The 27686-nt window shown below is 32.5% G+C and overlaps 1 protein-coding gene across 1 annotated transcript in view; it reads left to right on the top strand.

Moving 5' to 3' along the window:
* The window catches only part of LOC126884563 (clavesin-1-like), a 157347-nt gene that overhangs the window by 77870 nt on the left and 51791 nt on the right, over positions 1–27686 (top strand). The window contains exons 2-3 of the mRNA XM_050650523.1: positions 1520–1733; positions 21123–21282. Of these exons, the coding sequence (XP_050506480.1) occupies positions 1520–1733; positions 21123–21282 (374 nt within the window). The remainder of the gene's footprint in view (positions 1–1519; positions 1734–21122; positions 21283–27686) is intronic.

The following is a 27686-nucleotide window of genomic DNA, read 5'->3' as shown; positions in this document are numbered from 1 at the left end:
TTTTACTTAAAAATAAATTTAATAATGCAATTTATCTTTTATTTTTACTACCATCAAAAAAATTTATCATGTATCTCTTTTAACACGTTCGTATATTTGTATAATTATTATTTACATTTTAACTCATTTAATACTTCCTGTAGGGGTGCATCTTTTTGATAACGTAGGGAAATCCTTGAAAATTCGTATTAGTAATCGGTAATTCGATATTCATAGTCAGAACATTATTTTTGGTAATCAGAAAAAGTCATTCACTTACTTTCAATGTCAAGAGTCAAGTGTGAAAAATAGATGATGTTTGCGTCTACTTCAACCAGATCACTTCTTATCTAAATATTATGATTACAAATACCTTTTCAACGAAATATTATAATAAAACTTAATTGTTTCTGGCTGATGTGAGTTTGCACTTTCAGTTTACTTCTGTATTTATAAAATATAATTTGAATTATGGTTTTGTTTGGAATAATTACTTGAGAATAATAATTATGATTGGGATCCAACATAACACCTAACCTAATCCTAATCACCGTAAAAACCTAAAAACCGGTTTTTACTTTAAAAAGAAAAAACCAGTTATAACCGGGACAAAAACAACCAGTAAAACCGGTTATTGCTAAGTAAAAAAAAAACGGTTTTAGGTTAAAACCGGTAGGTTTTTCCCATCCCTACTCCGTAGTGAGCACAACTTAACACGACAATATAAAAATCATTGTCCTGCAAGCTGCTTAACTTCGAACGCTTTTTGTACGGAGATCTTATGTGAGCGGAGTCGGCCAGGTCCGAGAGGGCCTATTAGTGATATTTAAAATGCCTGCATAATACGATTCGATGCTTTCTGTGAATGTGATAATATATTATAACAAAGTTGTCTTAACGGACGCTAATGTATTGAGTGATTTAGTACATTTAAAAGTTATTTACATCCTTTAACATAATTTTTGAAATATCTTTTTCTATTTTAAAGCTCTTAAAATTATTGGGTAGGCCCGGCCTATCCTGCCTAACCCCAAAAGCCGCCACTGCTGTGCTATTGTATCTACGTTATCTGCAAATGCGAGAACAATCTTTGCTTCTTTGGCAGTTATGTCTGGCTTGACTCTGGTATAGATATTTCGCATTGCAATATTCCAATGCTAGATTAAATAGTAAATGGGGGCAGCGGGCCTCCCTGTCTTAGTCCGGTGTTTACGCCGAATGCCTTTGAAGTTTTGCCTCCTATTCTAATTTGTACAAATGAATTGTCTACACACATTCGCGCAACCATGGTCAGCTTCTTTTGCACGCCTAGTTCCACGCCATTGCACTCCACAGTTTTAACCGATCTATGGAATCATATGTTTGTTTGAATTCTATGAAGATCTGGTGTACGTCTTTATTATACTCCCAGTACTTTTCTAGCAAGTTCATGCCCTCCTTTTTTGATCAGTTTTTTTATATAATATAATATATTTTTCTTGTATAATATTAGCATAATAAGAAAATGGTCTTAATTTAATAATGTGTGTCTTTGTTTCAGATGACCACGTCGGAGCTAATAATGGTTAATTCATGGAACGACCGCTACAACACAGATAATTGCAGTATTAAGATAAAGAACAAAAAACTAAAAAAAGAGCTGTATGAGATAGCCAGTAGGGAACTGAGAGAAAGTGAATCTAGCCGTAAGGAGTGTCTCGAGCATCTCAGAAACTGGATTAAACAGAATCCTGATATAGAAAACTGTCTTACTGGTAAATCTATTTTTAGCATACGAAACACATTTTTATAGTCGATTTGAATTGAATAATATTATTTATAATTTTTTAAAGCGATTCGAATAGCACTCTGCTTTTAGCTTAAATTATCATTATACAGAGTGAGTTTTATGCATGGAGACCTTCAATTATCTCGGAAACGGCTTGCACGATTTTTATAGATTTTGGTGGGTAGGGGTCTTCTAATGCGGTCGATATTATAGTGATAATTACATTGTTGCCAGATCTTCCGTTTTTCTGAAAATCTAATTAACTTTCTTATTTCAAATAGAACACTCTGTATATTTTTTATGTTTTGAAGTCCTTAAGAAATACTGATTATTTTTAATGTTATATTCCTTATACATAAAGGCCATAATTTCGGACTAATTGCTACATTTATTAAAAAAAATTTAAACAAATGATGAATTTTTTTTTCGGCCCTGGTAGACATTATTTTACGTTCTTTGGACTATTGAGAACAAAAAAGTTTTTTGTAATTTTTCTCTAAAGTTAATCATTTTCGAGTTATAAACAATTTAAAACTAACAAAAAAATCGAATAATGACGATTTTCAAGGTTCAAAAACACAAATCAAAAATATTATTTTTGAAACTGCGAAGTACACAAATTCAAGTTCAAGCCTTATTTTATCAGTTACCAATAAGTAATTTGAGCTTGTTTCATTCTAAAATATTGTTTTTTAGTTGTTAATGCAGCCTGATCGCCCGTCCTCTCATATGCGCTTTATTAACAATTATTAAAAAGCAATGTTTTAGAATAAAACGTTCCAAAAAATTTTATGTCGAGCCCCTAGAAGAAGGGTTTAGCTTGAATTTGGGTATTCCGCAGTTTCAAAAATAATATCTTTTATTTATGTTTTTGAACCTTGAAAATCGTCATTATTCTATTATATTTCAGTTTTATATTGTTTATAACTCGAAAACGATTAACTTTAGAGAAAAATTACAAAAAAAAATGTTTCGTTCCCAATGATCCAAAGAACGTAAAATACTGTCTATAGTGCAGTCACTGAAGGTGGATATGAGCTATTACCTCCGATTTCGTTGAACCTCCATCGATTTGCATGAAAATTGGTGAGTGGTTAGAGGATATATCAAGGAACAAAGGTGACATGGTGCCAACTTGCGCTTTTACCCTGGGGGTGGATGCCACCCCTCCTCGTGGGTGAAAATTATTTTATTAAAAATATCCCCACAATTCGATAGGGGGACAAATTAAAAGCAAAATTTGTTATATAAATTTATTAAAATAAATCAAATCTTTTTGAGTTATTAAAGATCAAAAATTTTAATTTTTCGTGAGAAAAATGTATGTTTTTAACCGATTTTTTATAAATAACTCAAAAACTATAAGTTTTTGCAAAAAAGTTATTATTATCAAAATTAAGGCTAATAAAAAATCAAATAAACTCCTTACTAGAAAAACCTTTCAATGTTAACTAAAAGTGAGTTATAGGTAATTAAATGTATATTTCTTTCGTCGAGTACCCAAATCTAAATATTCAAGCTTAAATACCGGGAAAATGGTGCATTTTATAACATAAACTTATTAAACATTTGTCAAAGTTCATAGAAATATCTATCAAATAAGCCCTCGAACAATTTATGCACCAAAAATGTTTCAAAATGTATCTTTTAAAATATTTTCCAAAAAATGTTATTGTTTTTTTGTAAATAACTCCGTTAATTTTTAAGATATAAGGTTCATTTAAAAACTACTTGAAAGTCGATTCTAAGAGCTATTAAAAAACGTCAAAATTAGCCTTTTAAACCTCTTAGTTTTTTTTTAAATAAAAGGTTAAATGGCCCCGGTTAAATGGTTCTCGCAGCAAAATTGAAATATTAAACGTTTCTATCTCGGTTATTTTTTACTCTACGGAAATACTAAGATGAATAAAGTATTTGGAACAGAAAAAACTAAAATTTAGTTATATATGATTTTTTTACGTATATTGAGTATTTTTGGAGTTTTTATCAAAAGAAAATGAAAAGTACGATGATTTTAAAAATTCTGATTTTTTAAAATTATATCTTTTTTTTTTAAATATGCATTCTAAACCGGTCAAAATTGTTTAAATCTATGTTAACTATGTTGACCTAAAGAAATTCTTGTGAGGATTACTACAAATTTTAATTTTTGTGGAAATGGCGTATGTTTTATTTTTCACTTTTTCCTAAAAAAATCGAAAGGGTTCTATTATTTTCATCATAACTTGCTTAATTTTGATGCTGTTAACTTCTACTGGACCTCATTTGATAGGTATGCCGAAGTACTTTGACAAGTGATTTACAAGTATATTATATAAAATGCATCGTTTTCAAGTTACGTAAGCTTGAATACTTAGATTTGAGTACTCATCGAAAAAAATATACATTCAATTACCCATAATACCCATTTAATTTTGGTAATAATAGCTTTTTTACAAAAGGCTATATTTTTGAGTACCTAATACGTGAAAAACAGCTTTAAAACATGCTTTTTTTTAAGAAAAAATAAAATCTTTGATATTTAATAACTCAAAAAGTATTGACTTATGTTAATAACTTTATATAACAAATTTTGCTTAGAAGTTGCCACTTTATCGATTTCTGGTATTATTTTTAATAAAAAAAGTTTCACCCCCGAGAAGGGGTAGCATCCACCTCCAGAGTAAAAGCGCAAGTTGGCATCATGTCACCTTTGTTCCTTGAAGTATCTTCTAACTACTCACCAATTTTCATGAAAATCGATGAAGGTTCAACGAAATCGGAGGTGAAAACCTTCAGTGACTCCACTAATACACGGGCCGAAAAAATTGATTTTTATAATTTGTTTAAATTTTTTTTTTAATATGTGTAGCAATACCTCCGAAACTATGGCCTTTAGATATACAGAATATAACATAAAAAATAATCAGTATTTCTTAAGGACTTCAAAACGCAAAAAATATACAGGATGTTTTATTTGAAATAAGAAAGTTCATAAGATTTCCAGAAAAGCGGAAGATCTGACAACAATGTAATTATCACTATAATATCGGCCGCATTAGAAAACCCCTACCCACCAAAATCTATAAAAATCGTGCAAGCCGTTTCCAAGATAATTCAGGGCTTCTATACAGACTATACATAAAACTCACTCTGTATAACTACGTATATGTATCTAACACAATTGAGAGAAACATTCAGATACCTACTGATCAAAGAATCTCGATCTACGTCAGTGGTGTCATGGCAAAATTAGCAGTGCGGGAACGCAGTGCCGGAACGCACTGCTAATTTTTGTTTACAAAACCTAAATTTTCTATTATTTTTAACTTTTGTTAACCAGTGCGGGAACGGCGTTCCCACGCGTTCCCACACCATGACACCACTGATCTACGTGTATCCACTCAATTTCAGATTTCAGCCAACGGGATTGGTAACTGGCCCAAAAAGTTCTGAGCTTTATTGTTACAGTAAACTGTTTTAGTCCGGAAGCTTACGTTGCTACACTTTCCATCGTTGAGCTGTTCTAACTAACTTCTCTATGAATATGGTTCTAAAGCTATTATATTATATGTTTTGTGGTATTTTTGCGATGTTTAGACATTTTCATAAGAATTAACCAGATACCTTCATAATATGTCATTTGACTTTTCCTTTTCCACTTCGGAAATTGTAGGAGGACAACTTGGTTTTTCAGGGTTTTATATCATTACTAGTTTTTTCTAATCTCGGTGGCGTTATTTCTATTTTTATTAGTGACTATCTGAATATTTAGCATTCTTCAAAATATTCAGCTCTTCTCACTGTTTTATTTTCAGCGATGAGAAAGTATTCATTTTTATCTCTAACAAAGTTGGCTATCCCAAGATTCGAGCCTCTCTTATGTTATTTTTTTTTCACTGTAAAACATTGTACTTTGATTGTGTCTATATTCTTCTTTTACCTTTTTAATTTGTTGCTGCAGGTATTGTCTTTTTTCCTTAGTGTTATTCTCGCTGAAGCTGCCTTTCTATTAAATTGTGCACGTTTTTCATTTGACGCATTCGACAGGTAATCCTCCTTTTTGTTTTCTAAGGTCTCTTTTTTGTTTTCTGTTAAACTCTTCCCTATTCTTAAACGAACCATTTTTCTTTTCTTCTAATTAATTTTAGGTTAAGATCCAATTCATTTTAGGCTGCCGAATCTTTACGTTCATGAGGTACTTAATTAAAATCCCATTTTTATATAAATTTAAGAAAAGAAGCATAATATAGCAGATTTAATAGCAATCCACTTTGAAAAAAAATCGTGCATGACGTAGATGCATGTTTTTTATATCAAATTAAAACTAATTTTTTTTTCTAATACGATAATATATTGTTTTCTGTGAAAAAATGACCGCAAATTAGGGTTGCCAGCTGTTAAAACGAGAGATATCGTAGATAACGAAAGAAAGAAAGGGCGAAATGCGAGTTGTTAAAGGTGTAGGCGCAAAATTTCGCGCAATGTGTTTTAAATGCATTCATTTTTTTTTCGAATCCCAGGAAAACTAATAAGTATTTTTAAAAAATTTATACGCATAATAAAAGATTGCTTTATTACAGCGGGTCAAAAATCCCTGAAAACTTATATTTATTTTAATAAGTTACAGGAAAAAAAAAGAGAAAATTTAGTGTGATTTTTAATTTCAAATATCTCATTCAAAACAACTTTTTGGTTACCTATTTTAAGGGACTTTCGGCCCTTGATAATAATGTAATCTCTCAATCTGCATTTAAACTTTTCAAAAATACTTATTAGTTTTCTGAGGATTCGAAAAAAATGAATACATTTAAAACATATTGGCGCGAAATTTTGAGCCTACTTTCTTAAAGCAGTCATCTTGTCAAACTAGTGGCGTTGCGCATTCGCTTTCTTTCACTTTATCTCTGATAGCTCGAGTTTTTAACAGCTGGTAAGCCTAATTTGTGGACATTTTTTCACAGGCAACCTAGCACCATGGTATTCGAAAAATATTAGCTTTAATTTGATATAAAAAACATGCGTCTACATGAACAACATTTTTTCAAAAATGGATTATTATTATTTTATTTAAAACTATTTGCGACCACTTTTTGACTGGTAACCTGTTATCAATGTATTCTCCTATTGTTAAATTTGTGATGAAAATGTTATTTTAATTAACTATATTAATTAACTGTATTTCTTACTATTTCTCTGTGCTTCTGTAACAGTTCTGCTTATGAATCATGAATGGATCATGGATGGGTTATGGATAATTTTTTATCGGAGTGGAAGAGTCATCGGAAGAGTCATCCTATTAATAATACCGAAAAATGATGTTCAGTATCGGTAATTTGAGACAGAAGTGTAATTTATTTTCAATTAGAAGGATGTAATTGCTAATGCGATCGAGAATACGCCGACGATATCTGCCTATTAAGACAAAAGTTCCAAGATATGGCTGACCAATTGGAAACACTTTCCACTGAAGCCAATAAAATAGGTTTGAAAATCAATATTAGTAAAACCAAATCCATGAGAATAAATGCAAGGAACAACACGCTGTTTACTATCGACAACATGCAGATTGAAAATGTAGAAAACTTTACGTATCTTGGAAGTGTCATAACAGAAAACGGAGGTACAACCCTGTTTGGAGGTCTGGCGAGTATACTACAAGGACAAAGATCCGAATATTCCAGTCAAATGTCATGTCTGTTCTACTCTATAGGTGTGAAACCTGGAAAGTGACGAAACCCTTACAGACACACTGCAGGTGTTTGTTAACAAATGTGGGTTAACAAAAGATGGTAGAAAATGAAATAAAGTCCAGAAAGTCGGGTTAGATCGGTCACACACTCCGAAAAAATAGTTCCAGTATTGCAAAGATTATTTTAGACTGCGCGGAATATCCCCATGTTTCGTTCATCCACTGAACACGTTCAGAGATATTCCAGGTCGGAAGAGGTTTTAGTTGGTAGGCGGCTGGTTATGGGGGGCACGCGGGACACATGCACCATACTCTGGTCTCTGTGCCCTGGCGTGTTCTCCTCTCCTGTCCGAGTCCAACAGTACTAGGGACATCTTCCCTAGTCAGCTAAGAGCGTTCCACCTCAGTCCAAAAAAAATTATTGCAAAAACTGCCCTAAAGTGGAATCCCCAAGGAAAAAGAAAACGAGATCGCCCAGCACAAACTTGGAGAAGATCCATCATGGACTAGATAAGAGGTCAAGGAAAGTCTTGGAATGAGGTGAAGGCCTTAGCGCAAAATATAACCCGATGGCGCGTTTTCACTGAAGCTCTATGCTCCACTTAGGAGTTCAAGAACATTATATATATACCTAATTGCATTTGAAAACATAGTTTTAAATTCCAAACAACTTTCAAAATAACAATTTTCAATATTATAAAATATAAAGGCTCTTGAGCGAATAATAATAATAATAATATCTTATGGCAACTTTGCCGGGGAGATCCTTTCGGATTGTTCCGGCGCCATTTACATCTTTAACCCTGTTTCAAGTAACTAGTGTCGATGTACACTAGCCCAGGGGGACCGACGGCTTAACGTGCTCCTCGAGGCACGGTGAGACGGCTCGTATCATTTTTAGAAAAGAAAAATTGTTTGTCTTTGGCAGGGCTCGAACCCACGTGCAATGGCATATGAGGCCAGCGATTATGCCGTTACGCTACGGCCGCTTACGCGGAAATTCTTGATTCAATTCTTGAGCGAAATTCATGCTTTTTGACAAATATGTGCCTCGTATAAGTTTGATACAATTTTATATCTAATGGTTGCATCTTAGGTTTAGATCATGCAAAAATTTTTCTGAAGAAAACTTTTTTCTTGCAAAATTAATAATAAAAAGTTTTCTATAGAATGCCAACTTAAGTAGACACGTATGTATAATGTCATGGTATAACTCATAATAATAATTAGGTATAGTTGGATTGCTGTATATTAATTTAAACTGAAGAAGGCATCGAAATCATCGTCCAATACCTACCACACCATTAATCAACCATGAAATATAACGTACGCAATCGCAAATCATATATTATTTCTTACATAAAGACTGAATATGAGTATGGGACAATATTTACCATTTCTCAACTTGAATATGTAATAATTTGGGTGATTCAATCGTATTTGCGTATTTGCGTACCAAATAAATTATATGTACCAGTGTTACCTACATTCAACATTACAGCGAAAAGGAAAGTTTTGATTTCTTAAGGCGTATATTATTTGGCTTATTTATTTTTTAACATTTTTATAGTGTTTAGAGATTAGTAGATTGGATGTATTATAATATGTATTTACAGTAAGTGGCAAAACTATGGAATAAACTAATTTTTTCAAAAATAGGCGACTTTGCAGCAAATACCGAAACATGTTAATTTTTATTTTTAAATTATGATTTTGATTTATATATTATACTATACTAAAATCACAATAAATATGCACTAGAAATAAACCAACCAAGATACGTTGAATATTACAGAAAGCACTTCCGAATCATGATTTTCAATGTATAAACGTCGCAAATCATGATTTGGGATTTACAGTGTACATATATGTTATAGTTAAACCCCGAAGAAGTTCCGGCGCTTGTAAGTTTGACTAGTCAATCCTCAGGTCTGACTAAAAGTCTTAGCCAAACCCCGAAATAAATTCCAGTTTCGGCCTTTGACTCAAGGGCGGATCCAGGGAGGGGGCCATGGGGGCCATGGCCCCCTCCGAGAATTTAAAAAATATATAAATTTAAATATTTTCAGTTCAAATGTTTTTAGTTTCAAACACATATATATGTACAAAACAGAGGACAAATATGTCTTCTTGACTAGAATTGAACAAAAGCAGTATAACGGTAGCTTCAAGAATGACATAGGACGTTTTGTAAATCAAAATGATGATAATTTTACAGAGTGCCGATTGTTAGAACGATCTCGGCAGCCATTAAAATCGTGTAAATTTCCAAATCTGTACACATACAGAATTAAAAAAAAAAAAGAAATAAAGCGTTACTTGGGTCACCAGCGCAGCACTTAGAACAAAGGAGTTGGTTGGTACTTTCGCATATTCAAAAGATATTGTTTTGTAAGTACATATTGCGTTTTATTTTTCTAATGAAAAATATGGTCACAATAAAGGGATGACAGCCCAAAAGCTTGTCACTAAACCTGTATATCATCTTTAGCCAAACTCATGGGCAAAGACGGAGGCATACAAACACATGAAAAAAAATAATACCACAAGAAATTCGTTCAGGTTGGGCTGGATTTTCTACAAAGTTATCGCAACCAGCAAAAGTCAGCAATTAACCAGATAGACCCTTAGAGATCTAAAGAGATACAAGAAAATTAAGAAGGACTAAGACCAAAAGTAGAGTCTATAGGGTTTTTAGGTCGATAAAAAATTCCTCTTAGAGGCCATCGTGATAATGACCGTCTGCTTCTGAACGAAGGTACTGGACCTAGCAATGAGGGGAATGATTAAGGTTTAACCCGCGAGCAGTCGCGCCGTTAGAAAAAATCTAACATTTTATCATATTTTATCCATTTCCGTGATAACTTGATGAAAAATTTTGCAACATAACTTTCCACTCGTAAGTGCGTCGAGAAAGGGTATAGTAATGCGTAGGTTTATTTTTTTCTCCTTTTTTTTCTTCTTCTTTTTTTTTGGAATTTATGGCTTTGGTGAGAAAAAATTAACTTTAATAATTGTTAGAAATGATATTTCTAACATTACAAGTAAATAAAAATACTATAACATAACGATTTGTTATAAATTCGCGTCTAAATTTGTATTGTTAGACAAAATCTAACGCGCAACCGATTACGTGACAGAATAGAGCGAGATTGTTCCCGGGTTAAAGTCGCATCATGAGATAAGACTCTTAAACAACACCTATTCACAGAATCTTCCTGAGTAACATACATTAGTAGCACCATTCAAAATAAATTGATAACATGTTGTGAAGAAATAATTGAACAAATTATAAATCAGGTTCAGAGTGCAAATTATTACTCTGTCATATTTGACGAAACGACCGACGACGTATCCCACATGGAACAGCTTTCTCTAAATTTGAGGTACATACACAATAACAATATTCGTGAAAACTTTGTTGGGTTTGCTTATGAGAATATAAAAATAATTAGTGAAAATCAAGCAAGAGGGCAAAAAGAAGGCCTGCCAGGAGAAGCATTCGAAAAAATAGTATTAAACTTATTGAAAGAACTGCACTTGGATCCGAAGAAATCTGTAGTAATCCGTACTGACTTTAATAACGTTAAGTTTTGAATGTCTTTATGGTCCTCAAAAGTGTGTGAAAAGTGTCTTAAAACTCGACATTGTAGCCCCAATTTAAAAAAAAAAACACCCCCAGATCCCCTGGTACTCCTTCCCAAAAAACGTTCATGGCCCCTCCCGAAAATCGGTCCTGGATTCGCCCTTGCTTTGACTAGTCAAACCTAGGAGGGACTAATTTCATCAGACAATCGTCGAATCTTAATTTCATGAAATCGGGTTTTCACCAGTCAAACTCAGATCAGGTATTAAAATATCATAATTTGTTAGATTATTTTTTAATAAAACATCATTTTTTAATTTTAATGTTTACTGTTTTTATATTATCGTAATTAAAATAAAATAAATTAGTCTTTATTCTCACTTGGTAAAATATTATAACATTTATAATGACAGAAGAGGAATGGCACAATATGTTAGACCTCTAAGCCACACATCCAAGAAACATGAAACGTAAATCACGTTTCATGGAAATAAAACACTGCTAAACAAATAGACGTCCGGCCATTTATGAAACTTTCCGAAAATAAAAATGTGTTATGAGCATGAATCACACTCGTTTCATTGGTAGGCGGACTTCAAGATTTGTTTAGCCGTGTTCAACTTTCATGAAACGTGTTTTATGTTTCATGTTTCATGTTTTTCGTTTCATGTTTCGTTGGTGTGCGGCTTGCCTAACAGTTAAATAATTTTGAAGAGCATTTTTTATTGCAGTAGCATTTTATAAAGACTTGTCCCCCTTTAAAATCTTTTGCCCTGATTTCTCATGGGGACAGCCGAACGTCTGGTACATTTTCTTAATTATGAAAATTATTTTTGCATTTTTTAATTGGATTCCTCGAAAAAGTGTGTTAATTGTTCGGTGTTTTAACTGTTTTATCTTGTATGATACCTAAAACATTTCGAGCATATTCTTTAGCTCTATCAAAGCTGGGAATAGGTATGGTTACAGTTTTTCCAATCGTAATTGGCCGAAAATTTTTATTCAGCTAATTATCTCATATTAGCCTGATCATAAAGACCTTAAATCGCGTTTTCTTTATTTATTCTTATATTTTCTGTCTACGCACAATGCACGCATGTAATTTTACTTTCTAAGTATCGCCAACACTTATCAAAGAGTTATTGTTTTCAATGGAAATGTATTAAGAATCACATTAATCATAGGTACCAGCGAAAAAAGTTGAGTGTCTCTTCCCATTCTGTGGAAAACCATTTCGTTCGTAATATGATCGGTCCATGGTATTTTTAAAATTGTCCTAAAAAGCCACATCTCAAGATCTTCCAGCTTTCTCATTAAGTCAACATTAACAGTCCAAGCTTCGGTACCATAAAGAAAACAAGCTGAAAATGTGAGCATTATCATAACGAAAACTTTGTTTATTTACGTATTTTAATTCATAATATGGAAAATTTCTATTATGAAAAGTTGTTTAGAATTAATAATTATGTTTTAATGTGCAAGTATATCATTCTAATTTAAATGTTATGAACTATAAAGGCACTTTACTCTTGATCTAAATTCATATTTTTTATATACCTCGTATAAAATTAATAAAATTTTATACATGATGGTTGCATGATAAATCTTAGAGCATAAAGAGCTTTTTATAAAGAATAACTTTTCTTCGTCAAATTAAAAATAAAAGAGTTATAAAAAATGAAAATGTTGTTGGTATTCATAATTTGAGAAAAATATTAAAATATTTTTTTTCATTAGAAGGATGTAATTGCACATATCAGACCATAATTTTTTATTCCAAACAACATTATATATAATCGGTTCGCTAAACTCAAACACAACTGGCTAGTGATTTTAGTCAATAATTTTGCCAATTTGGCAAAAAAAAAATACTAAATAGTTAATAAGTAGGTACTAAATAATTAGTAATCTTGCCAATTTTGGCAAAATTGGCAAAAAACAAAAAAATTACCTACTAAAATCACTAGCCAGTTGTGTCCAGTTTAGCGAACCGACTATAATAACAATTTTTATTTCATAACGAATGGAACAGTCCATTTATCATTAAAGGGGAAGCCGTATACTCGTATAAACCTTTTTAAAGCTGTTAATAAATTATTGCTTTTAAAATATACTCAAATTGTATTTTTGAACATCTTATTTATTTTATATACGCTGTGAGCTCGTACGTAGAGGGGATATTTACAAATTCGCGAGCGCCAGTAGTGACAAGTCTGTAAATCTTTACCGGAAATTTGACATAAATGTCAAAGTGATTAATTTAAAATTAAAATTAATAATTATGAAAAATATTAGTTGGTCAAAGCTGTGGTATATATTTTTACCTTAAATATACTTACGTTTTAAATACTGAATTTAAGTTTTTTTAATGTTCCGTAATATATAATTATAAATTATTCTATTAATCTTAGCGCCATCTACACGATAATTGTGAAAGTATCCGAAGTAAGAAATTCATATTTTATCAATAGAACGTCAAAATGATTAGCAAAATCTTAAAAAAAATCGATTACAATTTAATTACTTTTTTTGCGTTGTAAATATTAAGCGATAACAATTAAAAAATAAATTTAAAAATTACCGGTTAAAATTGAATTAGTAGTCCGCCAGGAGCGACATCAGCGAAGCTCAGAGCGTATATGTAATAATTAAATTCACTATCAAATGTCATTGATATTAATATAATAAAATAAATATAATTAATAAATAAAATTTTTAATAATACTTAATTTGAAATTTACTTTGACATTCACGAAGTGTCAAACTCAAATGTAAATAACCTAATGCTTTGCTTAAAAAATCGAGATTAAAAAACTAGCCTACTTACTAGCAACGATTTCAGCTGAGGTTTAGTGTGTTGGTAAAAAATAAATGGATTGCGACGTCACATTTTAGAATTTGAGGTCGATTATCTCGAAGACGGTTAGAGATATCGAAATGCCGTTTTCAGATTTGGATTCAGAAGAAAAAACTACATAAGAATCCATCGATAAATCTGATCTTAGTATTGCAGTAGCGGCAACGCAATAACACACAGACTTTTGCGAATTTATAAACGAAAAGTTTTCGTTGAATATAGTGGATATAACATGTTACCATCCGATATCGCATTTGCAGTGTCTATATTTACTCAGGAATTTGCTCATCTTCAAAAAGCTGCTTATGATCGATCTGTTACTTTGATCGAATTACCGATTTCGTATTTAGATCTTCCGTAATACAGATTCCTATGTATTTCATTTTGTCTACTTGTTAAATATCTTCATTTTTTATCTGGATTCTTGTTATGACTTTGCCCCTCTTACTGAAAACCATGGTTTTCTGTATGTTTATTGTTAATCCAAACTGTTCCCCAATATCACAAATTGTCTTTAAGTGGAGTTTAGACGCCGCGATAAATGCGAGCAATTTATTGTGACGATAAATTGCTACGGTTTATTGATTTTTTAAAGCTGTTTAGACGCTGCGATATATTGTTGCGATTGATTATAGACTGAAACAACTCGATCGTTACAATAAATTGATGCAATCCGATACCAACTCCAATCCAACTTCAATTCCGATAAATCGCTGCGACGTACCGTTTAAACACAACGATAAATTGAAACAACTCGGTCGATATCGATAAATTGCTACGATTTATCGCTGTGTCTAAATGCTGCCTTAGTAGCGTCTGCAGGTCTTTCTCACTTTTAGCGATAAAGACTAAAGACTGGGACATCTTGGATTTAGCGCACCCTAATATGTCTGTGTAGATATTGGCATTGGATCCGACCGTCACATGTAACACTGTTGCCGTATCCTCTATTTTTTCATACTATCACGTTACAATATTTTGTGATATTATATTTGTGTGTGAAATGTATCATTTTTGTGTATTTTAGGTATGTTCTAATATGTTATGTATATATAGGTTTTTACTTGATTATTTTAAATAATGTATAATGTATAATTGTCATTATACATTATTATTTTTACTTGATTATTTTAAATAATGTATAATGTATAATTGTCATTATACCTAGTATAATGACGGATAAGTAAACGTTATTATTCTATTATTCTTGTAGGTACATTTAACATTGATTGAAATTATAAAAGAAATATATAGAAAACAGCATGGCAACACTGTGACGCACAAACATAAAAATTCAGCCACATTCAGCTGTGCGTTACATAGGGTGCTTTAATATCCAAGATGTCCAAAGACTGTATCGTCGGAATAACGAATACTCCGGTCAACTTACACATCCGAGGTTACAAAAATGACCATCAAGCTTAAAATTGGCAGGATTGTTCAAAATACCATCATAAATGAAATCTAAAAAGTCCTCATAAATCCGACCCGAGCTAAAAAATTTACGCGGGGTCAAAGGTCACCAAATATAGTTTTTAGCGATTTTCAGCGAAACGGTAAGTTTTGTCATAAAATTAGTTCTAACAAAAAATGTATATTAGATAATTATCTATAAAAAATGCCTTATTACTTTTTTTCCTAAGAGGCACCGTTTTTGAGATACAACGATTCAGAAAGTTGTAATCGTCATAATAAATGCACACACGTTTCCACACCACCTTTGAGATAGTGTACTTAGCCCGTTTTTTAACGTGGTTTCCCCAATAGACATATTCCACGGATCTGTTATGATTCTGTTTAAGTTGAAGCTATTGAATAATTATTGATATTGGCAAGGGTTAAAAATGATAAAAGTTATAAAAAGCGGTATAAATTAAATAAAAGGGAAATCTATCCAACTGGTTCATAATTTTCCAATACTTCTGCTTCCTCTTCTCCTTGTTCTTCTTCTTCTTCTTCTTCTTCTTCTTCTTCTTCTTCTTCTTCTTCTTCTCCTTCTTCTTCTTCTTCTTCTTCTTCCTCTTCACCTTCTAGTTCTTCTTCTTATTCTTCTTGTTCTTCTTCTTGTTGTTGTTCTTCTTTTTGTTCATCCTGGGTGCAAGTAAATTGCCCCAATAATGACACATCGCAAGGCTCCTCGATAGAATCAAATGAATTTTCAATTGTTGGTGATTCAACATTGGAGCACGACCGGTTGTGACAATAAGTGCATGCTACCAAACAAAATAGTCCAACTTTTTTGCAACCACATTTAGCACTACATACCTTTTTACAGTTGCAAAAAATTGTGTCCAGGAGTTTTTCTGGCGCAGGTGGGAGTAAAGTTTGAATTGGTTCTAATGAACTGTCGACTAATTTCCATCCCTAGTCTTTTGGATCTAGCTGATAACCAAGCCACACTTGAACTTGTTAATATACCCGAAAAAGATGTTGATGAGCAGCTGCTGAGGTTGGAGGAAGACAAGATAATTGCACTTGTTTTTTATTTCAAGTATTTTTAAAGAAACATGCATATCGAAACTTATCTAAGCACGCAGTTTTTTTTAGGCGCTCCATACATATAGAGAAGAAAGCTAATTCCGTTGGAAATAACTTCTGGAGTTGAATTAGTTTTTTTAAACACTTCAGCACATTCAAGTAAAATTCACTCCGGAGTACTTAAGACTAATTAATACCTTGAGGGTGTCATCTACCTGAAGGATTTCACCACCCAGGAAGATAACGATGTAATTTGCATAATAGTAAACAAACTAAATTTGTATAAAATTTATTGTATATTCAAATGTTTATTAGTACTTAGCAATAAACATTTTGCCTAGAAAGTTGGCTTTCATTATTATGTTCAAACCCTTCTGAGAAAAGAATAGATAGGGTGATTAGATTAGCCGACCGCGACGTACCGATAGAACGTGTTTATTCCGACAAAACCCATCTTTATAAATTGAATAAGACGCATAAGTAAGAAGAATTATTATAAGTTAATACTTTGTCATATCAATTTACTATTTTTCTTGGGAATAAGCCGTAAAATTGAAATAATAATTCTTATTATTTTCGCGCTACATTAACTTTGTAAAGATTTTTTGTTGGCACTGTAATATAATATTTACCGTAAGCTGGATAGTAGAAACAATATCATATTTATAATATTTTATATTATTATGTGTAACATTAGTTAATTGACCGATATAATATTATGTTTACTTGTATTACTGTTTCAGTCATGTATATAGGGGGTGTACTAATACATATGACGATTAGAACTCTTTTAACTCTTTGAATCGTTGTATCTCAAAAACGGTGACTCTTACGAAAAAAGTACTAAGATATTTTTTACAGATAATTATCTAATCTACATTTTTTGTTAGAACTAATTTTATGATAAAACTTACCATTTCGCTGAAAATCACTAAAAACCATATTTGGTGACCTTCGACCCCGCCTAAATTTTTTAGCTCGGGTTGGATTTATGAGGACTTTTTAGATTTCATTTATGATGGTATTTTGAGCAATCCTGCCGAGTTTCAGCTTGATGGTAATTATTGTAACCTCACTCCTATTTTTGAGTCTAACTAGACCGGTCTAGAATGTTATTTATATTTTCCCCGTTTATCGAGACACGATACGAGGACGTCCTCCAACAGGTGGTCGGACGACATCAAGCGCATACAGCACAACTGGATTCAGGGTGCTCACGATTGGAAGCAATGTAATTATTTACATTATTTGATCTAAAAATTCCACAAGGAAAAAGTTTTCCTGTAGTTGGCTGTATACCATGTAATACAAAAAACAGTAAATCCCTTATAAAAGGTATATTTCAAACCCCTAAAAAGGGCTACATCACAATCAGAACTAGTTTTCGACTGGTTTACCAGTCATCATCAGTGCTTACCTAAAATGAATATAACCTGATAAAATAATGCAAATATTGAAATTTTGACTAGGGTTATAATAATATAGGGGCATAATGGTAAAATATTTCTAACATCCATGTTTTAATTGGCATCTTTAACCGATGTTTCCTTAACGGACCACGTATATAGGGCTCTGACCCACATATTTTTGTAAAATTATATCTTGATGGTTAGCATGTAAACTTCACGTGAGTATAACCGACAGCTTTTTAACCCTAGTCAAAATTTCAATCTTTGCATTATTTTATCAGGTTATATTAATTTTAGGTAAGCACTGATGATGACTGGTAAACCAGTCGAAAACTAGTTCTGATTGTGATGTAGCCCTTTTTAAGGATTATAAATATATCTTTTATAAAGGATTTACTGTGTTTTTTTTATTATTTGATCTGATCAGGTAATTATTAAGGCACGTACGTGTCCATTATGTTGGTGCTCCGTGTAACTGCTCTAATGGATACGGCATGCGCTCCTCGGAGCACCCACGTTATGGATACGTGTCTATAGGGATGTACTCTTTTTTGTATTTGAGAAAGCAATATCAGAGAAAATCCCAGATGACTGGAAGAAAAACATAGTTCTACCAATATACAAAAAAGGACAACATAATGAATGCGAGAATTATAGAGCAATATGCTTGTCATCGGTCGCTTTCAAGGTATGCACGAGAATTATAGAGAAGCGTCTAAGATCAGTGATAGAGAAAGAATTGGAAGAAGAACAGGCTGCATTCAGATTAAACCGGCAGACAAACGATAACGTCTACATTATAAGGATTATAATAGAGAGACAATGCCGTAAAGGGGATGAACTATTTCTTATGTTCGTTGATCTGAAGGCGGCATTTGATACGATAAATAGAGAAATAATGTGGAAAATATTGGAAAGCTACAATATACGAAAAAAGATGATAAAAGTCATAAAATCTATATATATGGAAGTAGAAGGCCAAGTACAAATAAATGGAGAAAGATCAGGCAGTTTTAAATGGGATAAGGGAATTAAACAAGGAGACTGACTAAGCCCCCTCTTGTTTAAAATAGCCATGGATACTTTAATCAAAAATACCAAAGATCAAACAAGAAACCTTCAATACATAGTAGGATATAAAAACTTAAATGCAATAAAGATCAACTCCCTTCTATACGCTGATGATATAGTTTTAATCACAGACACAGCAGAGAAAATGCAGAAACTAATAGATATTTGGCAAAAAGAGATACAGAATTTAAAAATGAAAATGAGTCTCAACAAAACCAAACTTATGATAATAAATAAAGATGGGAAAAAAGAAAGGAATACTAATATAATAGTAAGGGAACAAGTAATAGAACACGTATCTACTTTTGAATATTTGGGAAATATAATAACAGCAGATGATAGGAAAACGGACTTGGCAATAAGTAATAAACTGAAGAAGGCAACTAACGTGTATTATTCTTTAAATAATACAATTTTTGGAAAGTCGGAAATAAACAACAAATCTAAAGTCACTCAGTGTGTCTGCGTAACTTGGAACCATATGGAAAACTTTTTTATTATCAATTTTAAGAAAAAAAGTTATTCTCCATAAAGTGCTCTGTATGGTCTGAAACCTAAGATTCAATCATCAGATATCAAATTTTATTAACAGTATACAAGGTATGTCAAAAAATATGGATTTCGCTCAAGAGGACAGTACCATTATATTTCACAATATCAAAAATTTTTATTAACAAAAATTATTCGGAATTAAAAACTATGTTATAATATGCAATAACACTCCTCTAATTGAAAAAAAAATTGGATTTTTTTTTTCAAATTACGGATATCCAACATTATTTTTATTACGATAACTCAGTTAGGTATTAGTAATTTTACGAAAAAAAGTTATTCTTTATAGGAAGGTCTACGTAGTCTAACGACTAAGATGCAATTATAAGATATCAAATTTTATCAATTTTATACGATGTATGTCAAAAAATATGAATTTCGCTCAAGAGTAAAGTACTTTTATTTTTCACAATATTGAAAATTGTTATTATAAAAAGTTGTTCGTAATTTAAAACTATGTTTTAATATGCAATTACGTCCTTCTACTTGAAAAATAAAGGTTTTTACTCTTAGCGAAATTCATATCTTTTTACACACCTCGTATAAAATTGATAAAATTTGATATCTCATAATTGCATCTTAGTTGTTAGACTATTCAGGCCTTTCTATAAAGAATACCTTTTTTTTTTGTAAAATTAACAATAACGGAGTTATTGTAATAAAAATTATGTTGGGTATACGTAATTTGAAAAAAAAAATTCAATTTTTTTTTCAATTAGAAGAATGTAATTGCATATTAAAACATAATTTTTAATTCCAAACAACTTTTCTTAATAAAAAATTTTGATATTGTGAAATATAAAGGTACATACTTTCCTCTTGAGCGAAATTCATATTTTTTGACACACCTCGTATACTGTTGATAAAATTTGATATCTTATGATTGAATCTTAGGTTTTAGACCATGCAGAGCACTTTATGAAGAATAACTTTTTTTCGTAAAATTGATAATAAAAAAGATTCCCATATGGTTCCAAGTTACGCAGACACACTGTATAACAGCATAGTAAATCCGATAATGACATATGGGGCGGAAACATGGATTGTGCAAAAGAAACATGAATCAATGATAAACGCGAACGAGATGCAATACATGAGAAGAATAGCTGGAGTTACGAAGTTTGATAGATTCAGAAATGAAGACATAAGAAGAGAGCTGGAACAAGAACCGATAATGAGGAAGATCGAAAACAAACAATTAAGCTGGTTTGGACACATACAACGAATAGAGCAAAAAAGACTTACAAAGAAGGTACATGAAGCCAAAATGGGAAACAAAAGAAAAAAAGGAAGGCCGAGGAAGACATGGATGGACCAGATCCAGGATATAGGTGAAAGGAGACACATGAGTATGAGGGATATGAAGAACCTGGCCACCAATAGAAGCGACTGGAAGAAATGGATAAAAGGCGGAACCCGACATCCGACGCCCTGAAGGGCACTAAGGATTATGAGAAAGAAGAAGAAGCATTATTTTATTTAGTGTGAATTTTTGCTTCGTGTATGTTCCACATTTCGGTTTTTTCTTCATATGCAATAAATTATCTTTGATTTTTGATTTTTTTATTTCTAATTAGCTTCTATGAATATGTTTAAATGCAATACAGAAGTAAGGTATGAAGCACGAAGATCCCCGAGATAAATTTGTAAAATTTATTGTTTTTTCTTAATTTTTTTTGATAAGATGGAAATTTCAGTAAAAAAACGTAAATTTCGGTTGTCATAACAATATATTAAATCTTTTATTTCAGATGATACCTTTTTGCTTCGATTTCTTCGAGTCAAGAAGTTCAGCATTCCTATGGCAGAACAGACCCTCTTGAAGTATCTCAATTATAGAAAAAGGTTTAAATACTTCATGAATAATTTGGACTGTTGTGAGCCTAACGTATCAGAAATCATTGGCGATGGGTAAGTACAAAATGAAAAAGGGTTTTTTCAAAAATATATCTTTATTTTTCGTGTTTTATGTATGTAATAAATTTCTTAATCTTCTTCTTTTAATAGGTATCCTGTCCGACTATCGAACGTTGGCAATCATATTGGCAATAATAACTTTATTTACGACAGCTCTTTACAGATTTTCGGTGGTCTCTTGATACCATTCCCGGAGATTTCGGAGCCAGGATATTCTTCTTCGGCCTGGGCCTCTTCTTCCTGCGATCTTGCCCTGTATTCAGGGGTGTAGAAGGTTGAACATAAGGATATCCATAAAACTTGGTACCAACATACACCTAAACTTAAGTCAATCAATGACTATCTAGTCTCGAGACAAAATGCAAAATTGAGCATCCAGGATGTGAGAGCTTTCAGATGGGCTGATTGAGGATCAGACCACTGCTTAGTAAGCGGTAAAATTTATGTTCCATTTATACCGAAACAAAATAACTCCGAAGAAAAAGAACACAAAAGAAATTCATATGATCCAGAAATAGAAAAATATAATATTAACAGCTTACAACATGAAAGTACACAATATCTGTACCGTAACAGACTTGAACAGAAACTAAATTAAGAACAAAGAACAACCGAAGAAGAATATAATCACATAAAAACATGCATAAAACAAGCAGCACAAGAAGCACTAGGAAACTTAGAAAACGGAAAGAAACCATAATGGTGGGTTAAAGATATCGAGAAGAAAATAGAGAAGAAAAAACAACTTCAGCTACAAAACATCTACAAAATCAGGACAACATTGAGATTCAACAACAATACAGAGACCTAAATAGAGAAGTACAAAGAGAAGTGATTAAAAGAAAAAACGCAACCTGGATCAAAAAATGTGAATACATAGATCAACAATTAGGAGGAACTAGGAGTTCAGAAGCATGGAAGATGATAAAGAATGTCAGAACATCACAAAAAGGTGGGCACACAATTAAGAGTATATCTGATGCCGAGTGGGAATAACATTTTAAGGAATTATTAGTAGAAAAACAACCACAATACATAACAAGAATACAAGCAAAAGAGAATGATATACAGAGAGAACACGAAATAGGACCAGATAAAAGCAAAGTGGAAGAAGCTATTAAAACTATGAAATCCCGGAAAGCACCCGGGGCTGGAGGAATTAATCCTGAATTAATAAAATATGGACCACCCAAACTATGGGATATGGTTAAAAAACTTTTCGAAAGATGTCTAAATGGAGAAAAAGTACCAGATGAATGGCTAACATCACATATTACTCCCATACATAAGAAGGGACCTAAAAGTAACCCCAAAAACTATAGGGAAATCGCAGTCATCAGCTCCATTGGAAGATTATACTCCAGGATATTAAGAAATGAAATAGAAAAGAAATTCAAGGAAAGCAAGCTGAAGAACAAGCTGGTTTTCGTGAGGGAGGTTCAACCGTAGACAATCTCTTCACTTTAAAAATAGCACTAGAAAAAAGAATACAGAGAAATCAGAAAACCCTCTTCGCTCTTATCGACTTAGAAAAAGCATATGATAGTGTCCCCATAATAGAACTATGGAAGTCAATGGAAGACATCGGTATCGATGGAAAACTCATACAAGCAACTAAATGTTATATGAGACCACTAACTCCAGAATCATAAACGGCAAAAATGTCACTGAGGCATTTAATACTTCAAAAGGCCTCCGCCGAGGATGTTGTTTATCTCCCACTCTCTTTAAAATATACATTGATCAATCCTTACAGAGGTGAACAAAAGCAGTAAAACCGATGGGACTGAAAGTGGGAGACGACTCCCTATTTACATTATACTTTGCGGACGACCAAGTTGTTATAACCCAAGATCAAGATGATTTAAGCTGTATGATACGAAAGCTAAATGAACATTACCAACAGGCAGGATTAGTAATAAATATGGTCAAGTCAGAATACTTCATAGTGGGAAACGAAGACATTGAAAACCTACCATTGGAACAAGGACATATTGTTGGTGTGAAACAATGCAAATATTTGGGAGCTATATTTAACAAACGAGGAAATAAAGAAGATGAAATACAACATAGGATCAATAAAGGTAGAAGCATAACTAGATCACTCAATTCAATTTTATGGAACAAAGATATCAGGAAGGAAAAAAAGAGAAGAATATATGAAAGTATAATGAAGAGCGCTACAATCTACGGTGCAGAAGTTTGGGACATAAGTGCAAGAAATAAAAAGAAGCTATTTAGTACAGAAATGGACTTTTTGAGGAGAGGTTGTCAGGTTTCGAGATTAGAACATGTAAGAAATGAAACAATTAGAGAACATATGAAGGTGGAAAAAACTATAATAGACGATATTGAAAAGAGACAGCTGACATGGTCCGGTCACGTTAAAAGAATGAATGAGACACGCTGGCCGAGAAAAATATTAGAGTGGGTTCCACCGGAGAGAAGAAAAAGAGTACGACCACGGAGAAGCTGGAGGGAGAATATTCAGGAGGCAATGGATTCGAGGCAATTAGATGAAGATATGTGTTAGGATAGAAAAAAATGGAAGCTGGGTATGGAGAGGCGGCGACAGCCGTTGAAATCCATTATATATAGAGAAGGTTATACCTCTCTGGTGTCGCATTACATAGGCGAAATATTATAACTTTAAAATTTTTATTGTTTTTGTTATTTCTGTACTCTTATTAATTCGATGTAAAACTGTTTCATTTCTTATTCGATCGACCCAACTTATCCGTAATACCCGTCGATAAATCCACATCTCAAAGGTCATCAATTTTTTCATTAGTGTAGGGCTCCAGCTCTCCATGCCATACAGCAATCTGGAGAATATGTAGCAGCGTATTAATCTGATTTTAACTTTTAATGTGATATTTCTATTAATTAATTAGAATTTTCTTAATTTTATTTATAGAAGGTGGCTTTGGCCTTTTCAATGCGTATACTTGTTTCTCTATTTATATCCCAGGTATTGTTAGCTTTGGCGCCCAAATAGGCAATATGTGGACTCTAACGTTAGTCCATACGCTCTGGTATTCATTGGTTGTAACTCCGTTTTGCCACCAACCACAAGTTTTGTTTTAAAAGTATTAAGTTTTAGCCCATATTCTTCACATGCTTCGGTCATTCTGTTTATTACTCGTTGTAAGTCTTCTTCATTGGAGGCAATCAGTACCGTGTCATTTGCGTTCCTGAGATTCTTGACATTAATTCCGTTGATTTTAATGCATGCATCTTCATCTAAGGTTTCTTTAAAAATAAATTCGGAGTAGATATTAAAAATTAGATGCGATAAAATACATCCTTCCCTCGCCCCGCGTCGTATTTCCACTGCTTTCGTCGTGTTTTGAGCAATTCGTATGTTTGAACATTGATGATAATACAAATTTTTGATAATACGGAGGTCTTGGTCATTAATTCCCACCTGTTGCAAGACACCTATCAGTTTGTCATGGGTGACTCAGTCAAAGACCTTTTCGAAATGGATAAAACACATGTAAACCGGTTGTTCTACATCCCTACATATTTATTTGAACGATGACCTGCAAACTGAATAATGCTCCTTTGGTTGCAAGGTTGTTTCTTAAACCAAACTGTGTTTAGCTTAGTTGTTCTTCTAGTTTGTTGTAAATTCTAGAGTGCAGTATTCTTAAGAAGATTTTCAGTACAAGACTCACCATACTGATAGTGCGATGATCGCTGCACTGTTTGGCGTTTATTTTCTTCGGTTTCATTACAAATGTTGAGAGTAGCCAGTCTGTTGGTATATGCCCTGTTTCGTATAATGTTATTGAATAGGCTTAGAAGAGAGTGTTTACCCTTATCGTCCAGTAGTTTGATTATTTCGCTGGGAATTTCATCTGGACCGGTTGCTTTCCTATATTTTGACAGCTTTATAGCTCAAGGTTATGTTTGGCCCAGTCGATATATTTTCGATATTAATTTCTATTTTATCGTCATCAAACAGTTCCTCAATATATTCTCTCCACCTCTCCAGTCTGTCTTGTTCATTGACTATAATATTTCCTTGTTTATCAAGTTAACTACTTACAGTTGACTCCAGATATTTCTTGCACTTTTTTGTACATATTAAACGTGACGTTCTTTTTCTGCAGTTCTTCTATTTCAAGACATTTGTTGCTCTACCATTTTTCTTTTGCATCCCGGATTTTCCTTATGACTTCTTTATTGATTTTGTTGTATTCTTCAGTGTTTTTATTTTTCTCTTTTCGTCTGTTTTCCATTAGTCCCAATATTTCTTCAGTCATCCATTGTTAGTTGCGTTTATTAACAGTTTTATACCTTCTAGTTGTTTTTGGAACCTTTTTAATACTTTGAAAACTGGAAACCAATTAACGAGAGAAATTCCTATTAGTAAGGGTCTAAAGCAAGGCTGCTGCATAGCACCTACACTCTTTAAAATATATTTAAATGAGGCCCTCTCACTATGGAGAAGAAAGTGCTGCAATATGGGCATCCCAATCGATGATGATATATTACGCAATAAACTTTGCTGACGACCAAGGTATTCTAGCTAAAGAAGAGAGTGAAATAGACTATATGCTTAGAAAACTGAAAGAGGAGTAAACTAAGTGGAGCCTTACAATTAATATACAAAAAACCGATTACTTAGTTGTAGGAAAAATACCAGAAAGCCTACAAATTGAAATGGGAACTATAAACCCAACCGAAACTTTCAAATACTTAGGAGGCCAAATAACTTCAAAAGCAGGGAGTAACGACGAAATACATTCCAGGATTGGCCAAGCAAGGTCAGCCACCAGACAGTTACACGGACTATTATGGAATAATAAAATAACAAAAGAAAATAAAAATAGAATATATAAAACAATAATAGACAGTATCGAGTTGTACGGCGCCGAACTCTGGGAAATAAACCAAAGAAATAAATAAAAAAATTAAGGCAATGGAAATGAACTATTGGAGACGATGTTGCCGGCTCACTATTAGACCTGGATCCCGCGTAAGAAAAAAAAGTTGATTAATAGCAAGCTGAAAATTTGTTAATAGATTAACGGTGTCTAGTCGGACAAACATTGATGCATGGGAATACTGGAACAGGGGAAGTTTTAACGGTGGACCATGATAAACGTGTCGTCCTGACAAGTTTATGATGGTGAAAAATAGCAAGTTGTTTTTAAGTTTATTCAATAGCCAGCGTTATATAATATATGAAAAAATGTTTGTCCGACAAAAAGGTTGGGCATTTTAACGAGTCCGACACGTAGAACATGTCACATCACAGGAATTATGTTGGTGATGAATAGCAATCTGATTTTTGCATGAGAGTTTAATGAAAGGTTAAAAAAGCAATTGGAAGTTCTGTCGGACAAAATTAATGGGAAATTTTCTTAGTCGGACATTCTAAACATGTAAGATATAGACAAAAATGTTGGTGATAAATAGCAAGCTAATTTTGATTTGTTTATGTAAAAATTATATTTTGTAACGCAAAAAGTTATATGTCGGACAAAAAGTTTGGGCAAATCGAAGGAAATAAATAAAAAACATTTTTTCAGAATGACTTAGTCACATATTGATAAAGTTATTTTAGCTGTATATTATTATTTATATTCACATATTTGCATGTGCATATATATACATGCACACTCCAAAAACAGTGAGGTAAGTATCAATGCATGTATATATAGCAAAACAATTATTTTTTTGGGTGGAGTTTGTTCTAGATATTCTCAAAATGATAATAAAAAATGTCAAAGAACATGTGAAAGCAATCTCTTAGGGTTTTCTAATTAGACGCATCAGAAAGTACGGAAAATTTCCTACAAAAAACGTTCTATACACTTTTTTCCATACTTAAATCTTAACCCTGTAAACGACATTGAAAAATGTGAAGAGTGTAAAACTCCGGTGCTTATAAGAATAGACGTAAATATGACACATTTTGCTTAGAAGTATGTATTATAATAGAAGGCTGCATTTGTCAGTGTGACACTTTGTGCTATACACAGTAGTATTTGAAAGTACATGGTCTCTGAGTTTCTGTTTGCTACGTCTGTTGGAAATTAAAATTTATATTAACAATGGAGTGTTTTTGTGTCTATTTTTGAGTGTCAACAGTTTAAATTTTAAGTCGCCAAATCAAAAGTGAAACCATTCAACGGAACATTTTTGAGTAATTTTCGAACATTTTACAAAGTTCGTAAAATGCTTGGTCATCAATTCAATGAGGTTCAGTTGCCAGATAATTGTGAAAATTCTATTGAATATCATTCTTCGTGCTGTAATGCTTTGCTTGATTGAAAAAGGGTACCTAAATAAATTATTATTAAAATTGTATAACGTAATTTTTCTCAACTTTCTACAAATGAAATATATTAATGTAATATGTCACATGGCTAGAAATAATTTGC

The sequence above is a fragment of the Diabrotica virgifera genome, chromosome 5, assembly GCF_917563875.1.
Source record: "Diabrotica virgifera virgifera chromosome 5, PGI_DIABVI_V3a".
Taxonomy (NCBI): Eukaryota; Metazoa; Arthropoda; class Insecta; order Coleoptera; family Chrysomelidae; genus Diabrotica; species Diabrotica virgifera.
Note: the sequence above shows the minus strand (reverse complement) of the source record. Positions and strands in the feature narration are given on the sequence as shown.